The 16,681-nt window shown below is 39.8% G+C and overlaps 1 protein-coding gene across 3 annotated transcripts in view; it reads right to left on the bottom strand.

Annotated features, from left to right (window-relative positions):
- Positions 1-16,681, bottom strand: part of FLT1 (fms related receptor tyrosine kinase 1) — a 173,051-nt gene that overhangs the window by 141,403 nt on the left and 14,967 nt on the right. For 2 of the 3 annotated variants that reach the window (XM_057533231.1, XM_057533233.1), the window contains exons 2-3: positions 4,440-4,536; positions 3,817-4,049 (exon numbers count right to left, since the gene is read on the bottom strand). The exons of the other annotated variant lie outside the window; for it this stretch is intronic. In XM_057533231.1, the coding sequence (XP_057389214.1) occupies positions 3,817-4,049; positions 4,440-4,536 (330 nt within the window). The remainder of the gene's footprint in view (positions 1-3,816; positions 4,050-4,439; positions 4,537-16,681) is intronic. 3 annotated transcript variants of the gene reach the window in all.

The following is a 16,681-nucleotide window of genomic DNA, read 5'->3' as shown; positions in this document are numbered from 1 at the left end:
TCTGGTCTCCTCCCGCCACTGAGAATCTGAAGGGAAAAATCTGACCACCTTACTCTGCTGCTAACCCTTTTCCGTCGCTCCCCATGTAGCCTCAAGTGAAGTGGATTTTAGGCCCTTTGCTTGCAAAATGGAGAGAAGAAAGCTTCACGGGATTGTTGTGAGAATCGAACAGCAGAATGTAAGTAAAATCATTTGTTTAAATGAAAAGAAACCACGAATGTAAGGAATTATTATATTAAGGGAAATTTTAAACTTACCAGTAATTTAAATTTACCAGTAAGTTAAATCCCAGGTCCCATAGCCAAGTAGAGCCTTGTCTCACTAAATTACACTGATTCTAAGACAATCATCTTCCTCTCCTGATATACCCTTGGCTTGATATTTTTTTAAGAATTTTTTTTGATGTGGACCATTTTTAAAGTCTTTATTGAATTTGTTACGATATTGCTTCTGTTTTATGTTTTGGTTTTTAAAGTAGTTAAATGTAGTTACTTGAGTAATTAAATTGATAATTTATTTACTTGAGTAAATAAATTGAAATTAATGCATTATGTCAGAGGTTTGGTAGATTCCTACAAGCTGTAATGATAAAGTGAGGATATTGATTTTTCTGTACATTACATACACATATCAGATGTTATGTCCAAATCAGTGCTCAGGTGGGAACCATCTAAATAATAGTTTGCTTATAATCCACATGCACGGTTTGGTATCATGCAGACAAAGCTATACAGCCCTGATTCTTTTTCTCAGAACCCTATCAGACTACAAATCTATGCCTTTTCAAAAGAGGTGTCTTAGTGTTTCTCATCATTATAGAAAACCAAAATGAAACACCAACACATCTGCAGATGCTTACCAGGGGCAGAAATCGTCCAAACAATAACATGTTCTAAAGTAAACATTCAACAATAATAAATAAGTGATAACCAGTTGACATCTAGTAAGTAGTCAGAGCTGTGTATTAGGAACTGGTTGGAGTTATTAGTCCCAGACACAATCCTGAGGCACAAGAGACCAGACCAGTTTTGTGCCCCTGAATAAAATTAAACCTGTAATGTTGTTAAATATTCAATAATAATGGAAGCCTGAGACCAAATCTCAGACACAAAATTAATAAAAGAATGAAAATAGGAAACGCATAAAATGTTAGGATACTTGGAAAAGTTACAGCTGCTTAATGAATTCTATCATAGCTAACTTGGATTTTAGTAAAGTGTGATTATGAGACCAATATCACTCTACCGGGAAACAGACAACAAAATCCGTGTTACTATTCAGAGCAGTACAGTTACAGGCACCTAGCAAGTGTTCCCTAAATATCTGCTAACCAAATTAACTAACAAACAAAGAAGATTCAGGTGCTCTCTTATGCTCACTATTATTGATTCAAATATCTTTTGTTATTAGTGCTATTTAAAAGTCACGTCTCATAAAGATTTTCCCAATGAATGCATATAATATTCACAGTATTCCAATAATAATGCCCTATGAAACACAATCAGTGCATTTTGATATCCTTCCCTGTCCAAGAACACAGTCTTTGAAATAGAGAATTTCCTTCTACCCAACCAAATTGTGCAAGAGTTTTGAGATACTAGGACTTGTACCTTTATGCTAATGCTTGTGGGCTACTACCAGAGAGCAGACATGATACGTACGTGACACCGCGGCCAGTACTCACCCCCCCAGCCTCATACCAGACAGCGATAATTAGTGATGCCGCTCTTTCCTACTTGGCCTGAAATTCATCCTCAGTGTCAATTTCAACAGATTATTCCACACAGCCCTGTTAATCGCTTCGTGTATTCATTTGACAAATATTACTGAATTCTTGCTATGAGCCAGGCACTGTACCCGGGAGGCACTTTGCAGGTAAAAGTAATTAAGGCAGACATGGACCTTGCCCTCACAGGGCTTAGAATGACTATTGATTTGACACCCAAAGTGATCGTTACCTGCCAGATCTGCTCTATTGTATAGCGGAAGTGGAGATAATTCTAAATAGCTAAGTTTCTCTTCTGTTTTCAAAGGGGGTTGAAGTTGACAGGTTCTGCACACCTACCTACTGGTTCCATTACCCATGAGGCCTGCTGAGTAATGCAGGAGCGAAAGATGAAAATAACCGAATGTTATTTCTTAGGGAAAAAAAGAGAAATGGTCTTCTTTTACTCATTGAAGTGTTTGATTCGGAAGGTCAGACCAATAAACCCATAGGAGAAGGTTTTATAAGAATTTTAGTATAAATGAATTCCCCCCCCCATTTCCCCTAGAGAGACAGGAATAAAAGCATTTTCTTTCCTCCACAAGAGCCAGAAAGAACATAACCTACTATGTGGAGCTAGAAAAAGAGAACAGATGTCTGAGCACGTGACTTTTTCCATCGCCACCGGCACACGTTGTGTCTGTGTCTCTCCCTTTAATCCTGTTCCCCCCGACCCCGCCCTCTCTTCCCTCTTGGAGAAGGCAGCTCTGCCTTCTCCAAGCCAAGATCCCTGGCCTCCTTCCTCCTCTTATTTTTAAGTGGGCTGGTTGCATTCCTATGATGGCGATCAGCTAGGAAGTTGTTGCCTCCCCCAGTTCTCTGCCCACCCCACCCCCTCCCCCCGGAAAAGTGCAAAATGTACAAACAGGAGTTTGGCGGAGCTGGATAGAAAAGTAGCTCAGTCAAAGCAGGCTGATACGAGCTAATATGTTACTGCCAATATCACACTACTGTTCTACTGTCTCTGAGACTAACCCTGAATCTGGAAAATTACATATTATGCTCAGGTAAAACACTGTCTAGTTGCCTTATTTCAAAAAAGATTCCCACCAAAATGTAAGTCTATGGTGCTGCCTTCAATGCAAAGACCCAGTTCTTTAACTCGCCGGGAGGAAGACCCAGGATGTGTGTTTAGGCTATTTACGCTGATGGTTGCTTGTTTTGTTTTTTTAACTTGAGTTTGTGCCTGAGGTGCCTACTAATTTTGCTCTATGTGTTAGAGCTCTAGCTCTAAGGCTAGAGTCTTGGGCAAGTTTTGGAAATTGGCTGGAACGAAACAAGGAAGAACAAAGTGACAAGTCATCTTCCTTATTATTCTTTCCAGGGATCCATTTCTACTGCCACTTTATGTTTCTTTAAGGATTTTATATTTCTTCCCTCTGAATATTATTTCATTTCTTCATTCTCTAAGGAAGGAAAAACTAAAAAATTATACCATAAAAATCATAACCAGAACATGATTCATTTTTTGTCTTTCGCCCTTTTCACTATGCAATGGCATGTGCCTGGTCTTATATCTTCATAATACTCGCTTCGTGAACATGAAATAATAGAGCATCATTAACTGGAATTAATTTTGTAACCCTTCAAGTGACATTAGCAACATTACACCTATGAATTTAGTATAGAACAGTATTTGACAATTTCAACCTATCAGAGAATGCAGTTGTGTTAAAGGACAAAAATCTTGTATTGTATTTTGGGCTTCTCAATAATTAAGAAATAGAACTAAAAGCTTGCCATTCATTTTTTCATCCCACAATGTGCCAGTATTCTAGGTGCCACGGATACAGCGGTGAACAAAACAGACAAGAGTCTCTCCCTTTAGGGAGCATGCAATTGACTGACTGGTCCTTGAAAATTCTGGTTGAAACTGACACTCAGGAAATACATTAAAACGCACTCCACAAGTTTCGACAGCTAGGGCAGGCTCTCTTTCCTGGCCCACTTCTTTCACAGTCACTAGGAAAGCTCCCTTTCCAATGGATCAGGTGGATTTATGACCCACTGCAAAGTTATAGCAAAGAGAACGTAGAAAGTGGAAGTCTTACCATTAATAAATATGTAGATTGTAGATTCTGCTTTCTTTTTCTTGGAAGCAGGTGTAGAGAGATATTTGCAGCTGTAGAAGCCGGTGTGGTTTGCCTGAGCCGCGTTCAAAGTCAAAGTACTGCAGAACTGCTTGCCACTCCTCCCACAGGCAGATTTAGTTATGCTCAGCCTACGGCTTTGGCTTTCCTTACTCACTGTTGCAGGCAAAGACCATGAATGGGCCCCTTCCCCTCTGCAATCACAGATAAGAAAACAAAACACAGTCAGTCATGGCTGGGGCCAGTTCTGAAGCTGTCATTTCTATCCTGAGGTCTTTTCTTAAGTACAGTCACTTTCTTTACAGAAAAGTAACACATTTATTAGAAAAGCTTTTAAACAACTCAAAATGTTCGGGACATCCCTTCCCCTGATTCCCCGTGAGTGAGTAATTCCCTCCCATCCCATGGATGAATGTATCACCCTCCAGGGGAAGCTGGATGCATGAGGTTTGCACTTGGCAGATGATGAAAGACCGCTGACGTCTACCTGTCTCCTCTGGGGGGCCACCTTTCTACTCTCCTAGGGAGTGGTTCTGCCTAAGGAAGAGCAATCAGATTGTCCCCAAACCAACACGGTCACTCACCTGCATTTGAGATACAGCGTCTGGCCTGCTTGCATCACGTGCTGGGTGCCTTTTAAACTCAGCTCAGGACCTTTTAATTTTGAACCTGAACTACATCCTGGAAAAAAAGTTTTTGAAATGTGTTATTTGCAAATTGCCCTCTCGTCTTTTTTTAAAAGGTATATCTTTGCATAAAAGGTAACTTTCCATCTTTAACTTACTTGCATAGACAAAAAGGTACATCTGATACAAATTTATTTTAATTCACAAATTTTTTCTATTCCAAGACTTCTTGCTCATGAATATTGTATATCCTACTATGCCAAGTGATCTAAATAATATTCAAAAGCCCATTAATTTAGAACATTAATAAATTCAATCATGATTCAAAGTGCAACCATATTAAAGTATATAGTAACTTATTAAAAACTCTCAGGATTAAATGTCAATGTCATCCAAAATATATTTCTAATACTGAACTACCAACATGGGTCATCTGGTTATACAGGCCCGTCTGATCTTTTTCTGAATACAAGGCATGGAACTTTTCCTGGATTCTAGACATAGTTCAGTCATTAGTTGAGCCATGATATTCTGGGCGAGTCATTTCTCTTTCTGAACTGGTTTCCTCATTTGGAAAACTAATTATAGAATCGAAATCAGTTTTAGAAGGCACTTGGTTTGTCTTACATAATCTCCAACTTCCTTCTATAATGGAAGAGAAAAGAGGGAACTGTCTGCTCCTACGTGACATTTGACAAGTATATTTCATGGGGATCGTTGTGAGACAATGAGATCAGCTATGCAAAAGTGTGCTAAAATGAACACATCTCCATATGACACAATATCTCCTCAAGACACAGTATCTCCTCACAACACAGTATCTCCATACAACACAGCATCTCCATATGACACAATATCTGCATACAACACAGTATCCATCCCGGGGAGCAGCTATGAGACCCTGGCCAAGTCACCTTCTCCAGATCTCAGTTCTCTTATTTGTAAGACGGGAGACTGGACTGCATGACTTTGGTTCTCTGTCCATTTCTGACATCCCCAGACCCACAATTCTTTGAGCCATTGGTGCCGTAGAGGTTGTCTCCGCTGAAGCTCTTGACTTAGCAGAAGAGGCCTCTGATCAGGATCTCTCCCCTCGTCCCCTGCTCTCCCCCTCCTCCTGGTAAAAGCGGGAGATGGGGCTCAGGATTAGCAGGGGTAAGGGTCAGCAGGAGGGAGAAAAGATATTCTTGGAAGGAGGGAAGTTATGTATGCAGAGCCGATCTTAGGGAATATTTTCTACATAAAAGATACGTTTCCGAAGTGGAATCCAAAGCAGAAGATTGGGATCTTAGACCACAGACCTGCATGTGTCAGACTCCACGGGGAAGTCTAGCAATGCTCCCTAGTGTTTCTCTCAGGTCCTAACATCGCAAAGAAAACTAGGCTCAGTGAAAGATCTGCCCTAGAAGCTTAATCTCTCCACTTGCTGCCGGCATGCCTCGGCATTACTGAACGGGCTGCCCCTTGGCATCCTCACGTGTGAACCAGAAAGTCCACACGCACAGCATGGGGACTTGGTGCTCTGCTGTCTGGGTGGCGGGCACGCCACCTGGCACGTGGCAGATAGATGCCCCTGTCACCGACACCTAGCAGAATCACTCCCCTCCCCCACTCCCATCAGAGAACGTTTTGCTGGGTATGTAACTGCAAAGACGTTAGATGAACATTATCTTCTTTGCTGGTGTTGCTGATGATATTAATATTCTGAAAGTCACTTTTATATACAATAGGCCCTGGTATCAAATTATGATTGGAGCAAATGGCTCAATATTAAATAGAATGACCGTTTCATCGAGCTCCCCTTGGTCTATCAAATAACCTCACAGAACAAGTCGACCCATTCAGGTACCTAAAGAATTTTGTACTTTCCTCATGTTTATGAGTTTTCTGAAGTAACAGGGTAGCTCAAAATCAGTGATCCAGGAGAACACTACGTCTTTCAAAAGCCACAGCCAGCAATTAATAACGCCTGCCCTGAAAAATGTCCAGGCCGGAATAGTTTCTGCCCTTCTTTGTGGCATGGAACTCCAGGGATTTAACTGAGCAATTGTTCGTGGGTTGGAAAAGGTCCACCCCAAGCTTCCTGTGGAAAATTCTGGCAATACTTGCAGGTATCTCTGTGGTTTGTGTGCACATAATGAGTTTTCCCATCCAGGAGAGGCCAAGGGGAAGATGCCTTCCTTCCCTGGTATGAGGTGATTCCTACTTTTTTCCCTTTTTTTGTTGTTATTTTGGTTTCCAAATTGTGTGAATCTTTCTCTGTCAGTGCCCTAGAACACCAGTACTCCTGACCCTTGTCAGAGAGGATCTTAAACCTTGAAAAAACCACCCAAATGCCAGTAGAAAGAAATGTGTCATGTAGAGAAGATCCCTCAAAAAATATGCCAACTGCACATCCCTCTCTGCAGTCCCCACTCCAGCCTCCAACCAAAAGAAAACCACCTAACTGAGTGGTTAAATAAGACACTGAGAGAAAAATAGGATTATTGGAAAGCTTAGGGGGATAAATATTGAGAAAAATATTTTGCTATAGAATTTGTCTCCGCAGACATCATGAATTTTGCCCTAGGAACAAGGAAGCTAGGTAAAAGTAGTTGATAGAAAGAAAGGAAAGGAGAGGTATCAGGAAACAGCATTTCGAAGTAACTGGACACTTTGGGACATCACATCCTTCAGTTAATAGGAAACTAGAATCTCATAAAGATGAACGGAAGTACCAAGGCTACAGTTTAACAGGAAAACTAATAAAGAAAAAGGAAAGTGAGATATTTATTCCTCAACTGCTCTGAAATGTCATTAGGCCTTGAAACACTTCTTTGAAGCAGTTTAATGCCCATACACCCACTTGCGTAATGAATATTTAACGCTTTTTGAGTGTCTCCTGCATGTCAGACACTTTCTCCATCTTGGTGGTGATGTGTATAAGGATGTGAACATGCATACATCTAAGATCCGATATCTTCGTCCCACCATGAACAACTCTGTTTGCTCGACTCATGAGTAGCTCAGAGTCACATTGTCCACTTAGAAATAAATCCACAGGATACTTCATTTCGAAGGGTGGAGTGCTACAACTTAACAATGATCCCCCATTGTGAAGCTCAGATGGGGATCAGAACTTTCCACTGTTTGCCATGGTAGCCTAGAAGTCTCGTTTAAAAGAATCATTGTCCCCTCAGGAAACTAGGTGGCCCATGAACTATTGTTTTCATCAAAGTCAACTACGATAGAATCACGAGGGTCAAAGAGATCTCCTTATACCAGGAAAATTACTATTTAAATAAAACCAAACAAAAAACTCAATGCAATCAACATGAAAAGGCAGTCTACTCAACGGGAGAAAATATTTGCAAATCATATGTCTGATAAGGGGTTAATACTCAAAATATATATTTAAAAAACCCACATACAACTCAATAGGACAAAACCAAACCATCCAATTTTAAAAACCGGCAGAGGATCTGAACAGACATTTTCCCCAAAGACAGACTGTCAACAGGTACATGAAAAGATACTCAACATCATTAATCATCAGGGAAATGCAAATCAAAACCACAATGAGATATCACCTCACACATAGAATGACTATTATCGAGAGGACGAGAAATTAACAAGAATTGCGGAGGGTGTGGAAAAAAAGGAACCCTTGTGTACTGTTGGTGGGAATGTAAATTGGTGCAGCCACTACAGAAAACAGAATGGATATTTCTCAAAAAGTTACAAATAGAACTATCACATGATCCAGCAATTCCACTTCTAGGTATTTATCTGAAGGAAACGAAAACACTTACTCGAAAAGATATGCATTCACATGTTCACTGCAGCATTATTTACAGTAGTCAAGACTAAGTGTCCGTCAATGGATGAATAAAGATGTGGTATATATACACAATGGGATACTATTCAGCCATAAAAAAGAATGAAATCTTGCCATTTGCGTCAACATGGATGGACCCTGACGACATTTTGCTTAGTGAAATAAGTCAGAGAAAGACAAACACGGTATCATCTCACTTACATGTAGAATCCAAAAAAAAAAAAAAAAAACCAAAACAAAAACTAAGTGTAGGGCTTCCCTGGTGGCGCAGTGGTTGAGAATCTGCCTGCTAATGCAGGAGACACGGGTTCGAGCCCTTGTCTGGGAAGATCCCACATGCCACGGAGCAGCTGGGCCCGTGAGCCACAGCTGCTGAGCCTGCGCGTCTGGAGCCTGTGCCCCGCAACGGGAGGGGCCGCGATAGTGAAAGGCCCGCGCACCGCGATGAGGAGCGGTCCCCGCACCGCGATGAAGAGTGGCCCCCACTTGCCGCAACTAGAGAAAGCCCTCGCACGAACCGAAGACCCAGCACAGCCAAAAATAAATAAATAAATAAATAAATAAATAAATAAAATTAAAAAAAAAAAAAAAAAAACTAAGTGTAGACTATGAAAATGGGCTTTATCACATGCTTCTTTATTAGGAAAAACTATTAAGGTCAAGCACAGTGGGCTAATAGCATTAAAAAGCCAATATGTGTACGTGAAGTTATGTGAGCACTGACACTTTGTACTGTCCTTGTCTGAATATTTTCTCTCGTTGTTTGTCTGTTCTGTATTATTGGGTAGGTAGAAAGCGAACGGAGCTTTATGGCTCTTAAACAAACACCCCTTCTTTCCCCACATGATGAAGCTCTGGGAGGAAGCCCAGGCACAGACTGTTCTAAGATGTTACATTTCCCACCTGTACTTCATTGGGCAAAATGGAATGCTTTCTGTGACCTCAATGGGAAGCGTGTGTAAAATTCCAAGTAAATAAAAAAGGCTTTATTTTGCAACCAAATCAAAGCCCAAATGATTGAGGTTCTTTCTTCAAACCTCTTCAAAGCTACCATGATGGACACTAAGAGAGAGAACACCCACCATAGGTCATTATGAACCAGACAGCCTTGCCCACCACTTTTAAGACTGAGAGCAAGCTCTTATATAAAGTTTGACTAAAAGTTATCTTTAGAAAACTGCCTTTTTTATTGATCTGAATAATAATAGTGTTCTGACCTGTTAAATGTAACTTCAAGACAAGGCCATTAGCTCCTCTTCCTTCTAGATGACACCCCCTCACCCCTACTATATTGAAATCAAAGGGCTGTTCTCTGTAAGAAAGGGGCCTTATTCAAACAGGAATCATGAAACAGCTATGTTTTTCCATTTTTGATTGGGAATCATGAATCTCCCCAGCTCTGCTACTAACTAGCTCTGTTGTGGCCATGAGCAAGTCACCTTAAGCCTCAGATTCTTCATCTGCCAACAGAGGAGGCTGGACTTAGATTTTTACAATTCCTTCTGGCCTAAAAAGTCAGCGATTCTGAAATCCGCAGTGATTAACAACAATGTACAAGTTAGAAATCACATTTTAAAATACTTCCAACTACTGGAAGAACAAATAACCCATTTAAAAAATTGACAAAGTATCTGAATAGACATTTTCCCAAAGAAGAAATATAAATGGCCAGCAAGCACATGAAAAGATGTTGGACATCATTAGCCATCAGGAAGATGCAAATCAAAACCACAGTGAGATACCAACTTCACACCCACTAGGATAGCTTCAATAAAAAAGACAAGAACAAGTGCTGATGAGGATGTGAAGAAACAGGAGCCCTCATATGTTGCTGGTAGTATTGTAAAATGGTCCAGTTGCTTTGGAAAACAGATTGCAGTTCTTCAAATGGTTAAATACAGAGTTAAACAGATGGCTCAGCAATTCCACTCCTAGGTATCTACCCAAGAGAACCAAAAACATATGTCCAAATAAAAACTTGTACACAAATGTCTGTAGTGGCATGATTTGTGATAGCCAAAAAGTGGAAACCACCCAAATGATGGGTGGATAAACAAATGTAGTCGATCCATACAACAGAATATTATTTGGCAATAAAAAGAAATGACGTATGGATATATGCTACAACATAGATGACCCTGGAAAACACTGTGCTGGTGCACACAGAGGTAAGGCCATGTAGGAACACAGGGAGAAGACAGCTGTCTACAAGCCATGGAGAGAGGCCTCAGGAGAAACCAAAACTGATGACACCTTGAGCTTAGACTTCCAGCTTCCAGAACTTCCAGCTTCTGTGAGAAAATAATATTCTCTTGTTTAAAAACCAAAAAGAAGCCAGTCGCAAAATGCCACATGTTGTATGATTCCATTTATATGACGTGTCCAGAATAGGCAAATCCATAAGACAGAAAATAAGAGTAGTGGTTGGCAGGGGCTTGGGGGAGAAAGGAACAGGAGTGAGTAACAACAGGAGTTTCTTTTGGGGGTGAAAATGTTCTAATATTAGATAGTGATGATGGTTGCACAACTCTTGTGAACATACTAAAAATCACTGACTTACACAATTTAAAATGGTGAGTTTCGTGGTATGTGAATTTTATCTCAATAAAGCTACTTTAAAAACAAAACTTATGACTAAAATAATCAGAGTTAAGTTGCATATTGAGCTATTTTGAACTTTGTCGCTACATACCACCTCAGCAGTGTTAGATTTTTATACTTTTGTTTCTCCAGCTTAAAGCTTTAGAAGGCTGATTTTAGAGAGAGAATTTTTACTTCATGTTCAATAACATCATTATTTATGTATTAGAAGATTTACAAACATATTGCAAAAAACTCACTGTTCCCCCAAATTGCAATCTTTTAAATTTAATGTTAATTTAAAATCACTTCCAATTGCATAGTTTGAATTTTACCTATTTAAATTGGAATTTTAACAAATTGAGTCACGGCAAAAATTATGTTGCTAGAGCTCTTGGAAGAAATCTACGGTATTTCCTTTAATATTAAAATTATTGATTTCTAATGGATTTGGTTTTAATGCAAAGCTTTGTATATTAGGTCTCTTTCAAATGAGAGGCATCTGTGTTTGATTTCACATACCACGTTTTCAATAGTACATAATCCTACATGATAAATGACCTCTTTATCTAAATATAAATCCCCAAGTATCATGTTTCTAAAATTTGATGTTAAGACCCCGAGTCTTTACCAAGGTTGTGTGAGGTTAATTAAACATAATTCATAATAAAAGAAGACTTTCTTTCCTCAAGACGTAGCTTATTAAAAGCTTAAGTCTCATAGACTAAACCTCATGGAATCTTTTTGGTTGGTGGCAAGGGTGGGAAAAAGGTTAAGAATGCAAATGAACCAAATTTCCAGAAACTTCCAAAACTTTTGTTTGAGGTGCTAATACCCACAGGGCTCTAATACTTAATAAGAAGTTAACTCTTGGTCTTAACTTCTGTGTCGTGCCTCTATTAAAGTATTTGTCAGATAATATGAAGGGTCCATTATAACTGAACACAGTTCGGTTAGAATGACTCTTAAATGAAGATTACACCACCAACCCAGGGTACAGGCACCACACTCTACTGGAAGACATTATAACGTACATTTTTCTCTCACTTCTAGCATGATGGGGAAAGACCAGAGAGCTCCTGTTCCGTCTACCAGCAGACTAAATCAAAGGTGGGAAAGCCATGGGAGTTTGTATGACAGCAGCATAACTCAAGCAAGTCCCACAATGAGAGGCGACATGAGTTTTTTAAATGTTATTTTCCTCCCAGAACAACTGGCCTTAAATCAAGGAAGGATCTAGAGAAATGAAAGGATGTTTACGTAAAGACATGCACACATACATTGCTGCCTACAGGGAACATGCTTTCCTCCCTGGGAAGTTTGTTTTAGGAGTGGTGGAAAGTGGGTTTAGAAATGAGAGGGGGCATGTACATTCTCTCAGGCACAGGGAAACCTCTTTCCACGCTTGGACTCAGAAACTGACATGTACTCGGCAACAGCATGAAGCTCTGACTCACTGCTGACTAATCCCTTGTGGAGATAAGATTGTGACTTTTAGATGGACAGATGTAGGATATTTTAGGTTACTGTGCTCTTGGTCCCGGGTCCACAAAGGACGGAATGGTAAGGTAGCTGCTTCCAGCAGGAATACACCTAATTTGTAGCAAGTTGCTAATCCCAGAGACTTGCTATTTTCTTTCTCATCTTTTTGTTATCAAAGGGACCCACAAAAAAGAATTCACTGGTTTCTTGCTTCAGAGCTTCTGCTATCCCAAGTAATCCCCAAATCATCAGATCCAAACTATGAAGCACCTGATCTCCATGCCTTAAGAGAAAATTTAAAAGTCATTTATATAGCATGTATGTCTTGAATTCAGGTGTAAAAAAACAAGTGAAAAATTGTTTAATTTCAGCAGCGACAGTTGGCACAGCCCTAAACATATGTTTACTTGAATAATTTTCTTGTTTTAAAGCTTACAATTCACACTTTGTCAGTCAACAAAATCCACCAACAGCTTTCCAGTGCAGCGCACAGAGGACACCATGGTATTAGCCCCTGAAGTGACCATGGTCTTGGTTCCATCCATGCATGGGTGATGGACTTCACTCATTTTTCCTTAAACTCTATAAAGGTCATTGAAAAGAAAAAAAATCTGGGTGGTTTAAGATGTTTACCAAGAGAAAAGTCCTCTACTGGCATCGGCATTCCTACTGTCAACGTTTACGAGGGGCCCGTCTTCAGGGTACCTCTCTGAGCTTTTTCCTTGACACTGGCTTCTCGGAGGGTCATGGTTTAACAGGGCACGTTCATTTATCATCGGGCCTGTCACCGGCTACCATCAGGAGCCTACCCTCCAAGTGACCTGTACCCAGGAACAGCTCCTTTTCATGTGACATCAGAGTTAATTAAGGTTGGTCAGTGAGAAATCTCCTGCCGACCGAGGAGTTACCTTTTTACCCCCCAAATGCTCTACTCCCACACCGATGTCCTTTTATTGAATGAGTTCACAAGCCACCTCCATAGAACTGTCTAACAAGATGTCATTTCAATTTACCATACGATGTCATGGGAGTTATCTGAGCGGCTTGGAGCAAGGGTCAAGATCCGGTTGACAGGGCACGAGACATAGCTCACAAAGCATTCAGTAGAGAAGATGGTAGGCTTTCCTCTGCTTACACAAAAGGAGATGGACAGAACCAGTGCTCTTTATACCCTAAAAACGCCAAGAGGAAGGTTGTGGGTATTAGGGAGGGCTCGGCATGGCTGTTTCTCCGCCAGTAGCAGGAAACGCACTACATATGAAGCAGACACCCTACCATCCTCTGTTCTTACCCAATGTTACTGTTCAGAGGACTGTGGGGAAACTGGACCTGATGACACCTCACACGGAAGGGCTTATAATCACCAGCAGTGCTATGCTATCATTCACGTCGATTTACAAGTTATTTCAGGCCAGAATACATTAACTTTCAGGTTATAAACACCTGAAAAAAAAGAACACTCCGCAGAGATGCAATAAACACACATGCAATATACAAACACTCGGTTTACTGGAAGCAACCAGGGTTTTTCTGCTGTTGTTCATCTTTCATCAATTGCCGCATCCTAGCATTTGGAGCAAGTTGCATCATCAGGCATAGTAGTCGTATTAATAAAATGTTTGAACTGCCTTAATATTAACCTTCTATCCTCTGAATTGTTTAGGATTGCAAGTTTCAGTTCAGCCCAAGGTATCCTCTGTATTCTTTTTAAACAAACAATCACTAGTCTGGAAGCATAGGACAGTATGTAGGCAACCCACGATTTAAAATCTCAAGTCTTCCCTATTCTACATGGCATTAGGATTATGCTTTGGTCTACCACAAAACATTTTACCAAATACTCTGTGTGTATTACTGTTCAATGCCAAAGTTCCCGGCGTCTATGGAGACAATGACAGCAGGGCCCCGGAATTCATGTTATTTACGTGGATCCCTCTGGGTTCCTTTAGGAAGGAAAGCATCACAGAGAAGACCTGGGAAATATTTCATCGATTCAATAAAGGAGCTTGCCATAAAATGGTTAAAGTATAAGGATGGGAATTAGAACTTTAAATTTTAGTTGAGCCACTGTGTATAACCTGTCATGTAACACTGATAATCCTCAGGTTCACACACAATTCTTTCTGGAAAAAACTGAATATATCGTGGAGCTGTATGTTGGAATGCTATTAAGTAACCATAAAAAATATTTATCATGCCAAAGTTTTAATTTCGAATCCAACATGATGCCTTAAAATTTTTGTACCATAAAATGAAGAAAGGCTGGCAAGCAGGCAGGCAGGAAAGCATGTACCTTAAACTCTAGCTATCCATGCAAGAAAAGGACAAAAACGTTATTATCCCTAAACTCAAATTTTGGTCTATTCTTTTTATATTGTATATTCTTCAACTTTCTAACCTATTACAAATAATGACACAACCCCACTTGCTTTGCATATAAAAATACAGGAGAAATAAAATGAGATTGGAAGGCTGAGTGTGATAAAGCCCTGATGTTAATTTCAAGCTTATTGTGATAGAGTTTCTGGAGTCTAAACTACATAGAACACATTTTTCCGGAGTACTTTAGACTGTCTGTAAAGGAGGTGCCTTATAAATCCACTCACTGAAAGTTGAGAGATCTCCGTCTTTGTTACCAATAACATATACAAACCCTCTGACCCTTGAGATTTAAATAGCCAAGAGTGTGCAATAAAGTTATCCATCATAGGGGAATTGAGGTTTTGAAAGCTGCGTCGTTAGCATACTTTCTAAGGCTCATTAAACACTGTCCTTGACCATTGTGTTTCTATTGTCAAAATCAGTTTCCTTCTAAATTAAACAATTTGGAATACAATTGCTTTTCATTACACATATTTTGGAGATTAATCCTGCACAGACAATGGGATGGGTGTGTTGACTGAACAGTTCTTTTAAATTCTGCTTTGCTTTAATTTTCATGTTTTCTTAAGACTCGCTTAATTTACATAGTAAATATGGGTAATAGCAGGCCTTCCTAAGATTTTTTTTTAAAAAGTTTATAAATTCTTAGATGGAATTAATGTTATACAAGTTTTGCTGACAGCCAAGCTTCTGGAAGGGAAAGGAACCAATTAAAAGCAGTATGCTGCCACCAGAAGTATCTCAATTTTTAAAGAAATAATTGACTGAAGGTTTTTCAGTCACTTCAGTATGTGATATTCAGTTCTTCCTTACAAATATCCATGACAGACTTTAAAGTAATTTGCACCCAAAACCTGGAGAATATTGGTTTTAATTCTCGGGTCATTTTTACTCATACAGTTTCGTTAATCTATCATAGAATTAGCATTTTTAATATCCTCCAAGATATCATATATCTGATGGAAGAAAAAATAGAACCAAACACCAATTTCTGTTATCAGTTGGCCATCGACCTCACAGGCTTTAAAATAACTTATGGATCAGCTCATTCTGGAGGACAAGACCAAAACCAAGAAGTAGAAGTTACATAAAAGCAGAAGGAAGCACTGTGAAGAGAGGTAGTAAGGTCCGCAATACTGGACCTGTCCCCACAAAGTGAAACCACCAACCCCGAGATGAGACTGATGAAGTGAGTGGGTTAAGGGTTGGACTCCCATGCATGATTCCAGGAGGCTGAGAATGTATCACCCTCATCTACGTATCCTTCTTATCTCTTTTACTGCCAGCCAATCCTGGTTTTTTCCCTACTCCATTCCTGATACTACCCCTTCCTCTCACCCCCTCGCCTTGGCGCTCTCTCTGCTGCTCTGTAACCTCAGCATTTATTCTTCCATTTAATATTTCAAACATATTCCAACAGAAGGATACAATAATAAACAAGACAAACAAGATCGCTTCTTTGAAGGGTTTATAACTTAGGCTGGACAACAGATAAGTATATAGAAACAGATGTAATTTTATACTTATAAATTGGTTTTTTTACAAGTGTAAAATTACATTATGTTAGTGGGTGATCAGAGGGAAGGGTACCAGATGTGGGGAGGAGGGGAGGAACCCAGCCCAGGGAGTGAAGGACGTTCTCTGAGAAGAATGATGTTGAAGGTAAGACCTGAAGAATGAGCGTGGGTTTGCTGAAGGAAACACCAGGGTCTCTTTCTCTCTCCTTCAAATCTGCAAACCCTCTAAAACCCAATTTTACTTTGCAAACAACTGTTTTCTTTTATCAGCTACTCTTAATTCTCTTGCTTCTACAGCTCTGCTTTCCTTGATCTCTTTGCTGAGAAGAGAGAGCTCTATTGTTTCTTTCCAATGCCTTGGTTTGCATAGATAGATATAGATAGAGGTTTTTTTGTTTTTTTTTTTTTTAAGTCTGGGGTCT

Source organism: Balaenoptera acutorostrata, chromosome 18 (genome assembly GCF_949987535.1).
Source record: "Balaenoptera acutorostrata chromosome 18, mBalAcu1.1, whole genome shotgun sequence".
NCBI lineage: Eukaryota > Metazoa > Chordata > Mammalia > Artiodactyla > Balaenopteridae > Balaenoptera > Balaenoptera acutorostrata.
Note: the sequence above shows the minus strand (reverse complement) of the source record. Positions and strands in the feature narration are given on the sequence as shown.